Source organism: Sinocyclocheilus anshuiensis, unplaced genomic scaffold (assembly GCF_001515605.1).
Source record: "Sinocyclocheilus anshuiensis isolate Anshui unplaced genomic scaffold, SAMN03320099.WGS_v1.1 scaffold300, whole genome shotgun sequence".
Classification (NCBI taxonomy): domain Eukaryota; kingdom Metazoa; phylum Chordata; class Actinopteri; order Cypriniformes; family Cyprinidae; genus Sinocyclocheilus; species Sinocyclocheilus anshuiensis.
The window spans coordinates 81961-85868 of NW_015557379.1; the positions used below are offsets into that span (position 1 = coordinate 81961).

Genomic DNA, 3908 nt, shown 5'->3' on the forward strand with positions numbered 1-3908 from the left:
TTATGCTGGTCTTAAGCTGGTCCTTTGCTGGGTTATGCTGGTCTTAAGCTGGTCCTTTGCTGGTTTATGCTGGTCCTTATGCTGGTCTTAAGCTGGTCGGACCAGTTTAGGACCAGCACATGACCAGCTTAAACCAGAAAAGAAGCAGCTCAAACCACTGTATCACTGTTGCTCACTGTATCATGGGACATAGTGGCCCCAGTGGTACTAATTGCTTACTACCATGGTATTACCATGGTATTTTAAGCTGTTTCAGAGAATACTACGGTATTACCATGGTACTTTTTGTAAGGGGAAATGTACTGTGATTGGTGGAGTGCAGCACCATGTGGGTGTGTATGGGAGTGTGTGTGTAAGTGTGTGTGAGTGAGTGTGTGTGAGTGAGTGTGTGTGTGTGTGTGTGTAAATGGCTCCTCCTGCCCCTGAAAACCGAAATCGGAGCGCCTGGACAGTAAAACCGCTTCCCCGGAGCCCAGACCGAGCAGATTCTCAGTGCAATGCACTTTAGTCTTTTATTTACATTTTCCGAGCTCAGCACAGTGTAAGGATCCAGAGGAAAGGGCTGCAGCGGTGTGTGTTTGGACCAGAAACCCGTCAAATGAACTCCGTCAGAGCGACGAACCGCAGACCCCGGCGAGTGTCGAGGCCGCGCCCGGTGCCGCCTGACAGAAACAACGCAGAAAGAGGTGAATATATCCCTAACAAACACTAACCTGGGCTTGATTCACACCAGTCCCTCTTCTTTCAGAAGGCCCGTGTAGATTCCAGCAGCATTCGTGTTGTGATGTTGTATTTTGAGGTTATCTGTGTTAATGTTCATTCGCTAGGAAACACCGAGGCTTCTGATTCCCCCGCAGGCCGCGCTTTGTTTAACTGGGCTTGATTTGCTCTCCTGTCTACTGTAAACCCCATTTAACGTGATATTTTGGACTAGGTACAATCCAGAACGAACTAGTCGTGATTTTAAATGCGTCATGAGTCTAAACGGTGGCACCGACGATGAGATATTCGTGAGAAATGGCAGCGTTTTACAGCGCTGTGATGGTTAGCATCTGCTGTTAGCAGCACAACCGCTAATCCAACCAAATATAGCACAAACCCCAGTAAATATCACTGTCACAACCATTATTTATTAGATTATGTATTAAACTCTTCATTTAGGCTATTTACAGTGGTTACATTTAACAAAACAGAACCAGAAGTATCGTGGAGATGCTATTGTTTTTTTACCATGGTATTTTTGTTGTAGTACTTTGTATATATAGTGGTAACGTTACGTGAATATGATATATTTCAGTACCATTATTATAAACCCAATCACCAATGATTTCGGACATGTACCATAGTAATAATTTTCCTTAGATAGACGTACCACAGTAGTATACCACGGTACAACGATGCTGTCAAATGATAATACCACGGTACTTTGATTTTTACTCAAGTTCATGTAATACGACATTTCCAAGAAACTTTTGTACTACCACAGTATGTCTAAAAACCATGGCAGTACCATGATGCTTTTTGTAAGTGAGACACATTTTTTGCACATTTACCATGGTAGCAGTGTGGTATTTTTGAGTATCTTATAAATACCGTAATATTTATTAAACATACCATAGTATTACCATATGATACCATCACAGCGCTATGATTCCATTACAATACTTAATTTGTAGGAGTTATATCAAAGTACTACACTACTGTCAGGTTTTGTTTTAGATATTTATTATGGTAATTAGTTTTTGGACAAGTGTCAAGGTTTTACCATGGTATTCTTTAAAGTAAACTATGAGTACCATGCACTTACAAAAAAGTACTGTGACAGTACCATAGTATACACATTGTACTCCCAAGAACACCGTAGTAAATGTCCAAAAACATGGTATTATAATGGCACTTTTTTGTTAGTTTTTTCTTTGGTTTAATTAGTCAGCTGTGTTGGATGTTGTAAACTTGACGCTCTCATTGACTTGTTGGGGGATGATTTGCTTGTTGATGAGTTGTAATGACTAGTTAACGGTTTCAATTACCCAGCAAAGCTCTGGTGCTGATAGCTGGGTTACGAACCCCTCTGAGGCATATATGCATGTAGTCAGTAGGCGCGTTTCCATTACCCTTCAAACTGCGCAAATTGAAATTGCGAATTGAAAATACGCCTAATGGAAACGCGTCAATTTCGCAAAAACGGCCATATATTGCAAAAAAGTTTTTACGCTCGCATGAGGTGGCTTTTCAGGCAATGCGAAAAAGGAATACTTCGCAAAACTGCAATGGAAATGGCTTTTTCGCATTTACAGGTCGCATGGCGTATGTAAAAAGTAATATGATCATTCTTCAATGTACTATAACCTCCAAGAAACACTTCATAAGTGGCCTATGTTTTTATACAGGCTATGGTTTATTCCAGCCGCGCCACGCACATTTCTGAAGTGGCTCTCTTTGCTGCTTCTGTAAAGATACACGCATAAGCCTCCTTTGAATAAATATAGCCAAAATCCCACCAAAATCCATTGCCATGACTTATCGCGAGAGGCAAAAGGTTACGTTTAAGTCTCATAACATTGGTTAATGGAAACGCCATCATTTCGCAATACTTTTTTATCGACATTTATAAAATATCGCCAAAGTTTTGCGCAAATCTGCAATGGAAACGTGCCTATTGATGGGATGTAATACTGTTATGACAGAATAGTGCACTACTACATTTCCAGGTTGGTTGACCACCCAACTGGTTGCAAAGTGTTTTCAAAGGCTGTCCAAACTCTCATGCACCTCTAGTCCTTTTGGCCATCCAGTCCAACAGCTACAAGAGTTTGGTAATTTGCTATGCAAATCTAACAGCCAATCAGACAATCAAACTCGAGAGCTGGTTGTACTAACCACATCTTAACTTCTAATTAGAGTGTAGTCATGGGACTAAAGCGAGACTGAAATTGAAGGACGGTTTCAGCACATAGAGAGCGGCTTTGGGTATGTAAATGAATGGCTGCTGTCACCTTATGGGAATGTTCTGTAATCAAGGCCGTGAGACAGGTGTTGCATTGAAAACATGTTTTAAACAGCCTTCTTCATGCAGGTGTTGAGTTGAACAAGCTATATTTTTTAGTTAGATGTGGATGTCATTTCATAGAACAGGTTGTTCTATACTGTACATAAGGTTTCCCATTTTATCGAGTGTTTACTCCGCATTGGCAGTGTCTTGTAAAAAATGTGACAACTATTTGCAATCAAAGTTTTCTGATAGAGGTTGTGATTTAATATGATATGATAATAATAATAATTACTAAACATTTTTATTAAACAATAAATATTAGTATTGCTATTGAATTAAAAAGGGTAAGATTTAAGCATTTAACAGAAGCATTTAACTGTAAAATTAAAATACTAATATTTATGGCTGTCTTAATTGGTTGATTGTAAAATATTAAACCATAAAGTGTGTAAAAGAACACACATTGTGCCACATTTCACTCTTAAACACGCAGCGCAGATATTTATGTAATTAATAGTTATAACAAGTAGTGTGGTATTTTTAGCAATTGTGATTTTTTAAAATGTTTATAGATATGTATATATATGTGTGTGTGTAAATTTTTTATATATATATATATATATATATATATATATATATATATGTATGTATAAATGGCACCTTAGGCACCTTACAGATTCTGTACTTCCTCATCGTTTCTCTTTCCTCCATCTAATTTGCAACATTAGGCTTGCTAGGTTGACTCTTGTGCACATTAGAGTAAAAGTCTGTCCATTTTTCTTAAGTAAGCACATTAATGCCTGTGCTGAGCATTAACCTTGAGTCCTCTTCGACCTCGGCAAACACATTAATGTCTCCGGGGCTGGGCAGTTTGTTGACCCAAGCCCTAATTGTGTACAGTCTTCCATTGAGCGCA

The 3908-nt window shown here is 39.0% G+C and overlaps 1 protein-coding gene across 2 annotated transcripts in view; it reads left to right on the forward strand.

Annotated features, from left to right (window-relative positions):
• fbxo11a (F-box protein 11a) overlaps window positions 1-3908 on the forward strand; it is a 69865-nt gene that overhangs the window by 29389 nt on the left and 36568 nt on the right. The window contains exon 1 of one of the 2 annotated variants that reach the window (XM_016474647.1): window positions 369-686. The exons of the other annotated variant lie outside the window; for it this stretch is intronic. Within the exon in view, the coding sequence (XP_016330133.1) occupies window positions 599-686 (88 nt within the window). The 5' untranslated portion in view covers window positions 369-598. Of the gene's footprint in view, window positions 1-368; window positions 687-3908 lie in introns of those variants that run through there. 2 annotated transcript variants of the gene reach the window in all.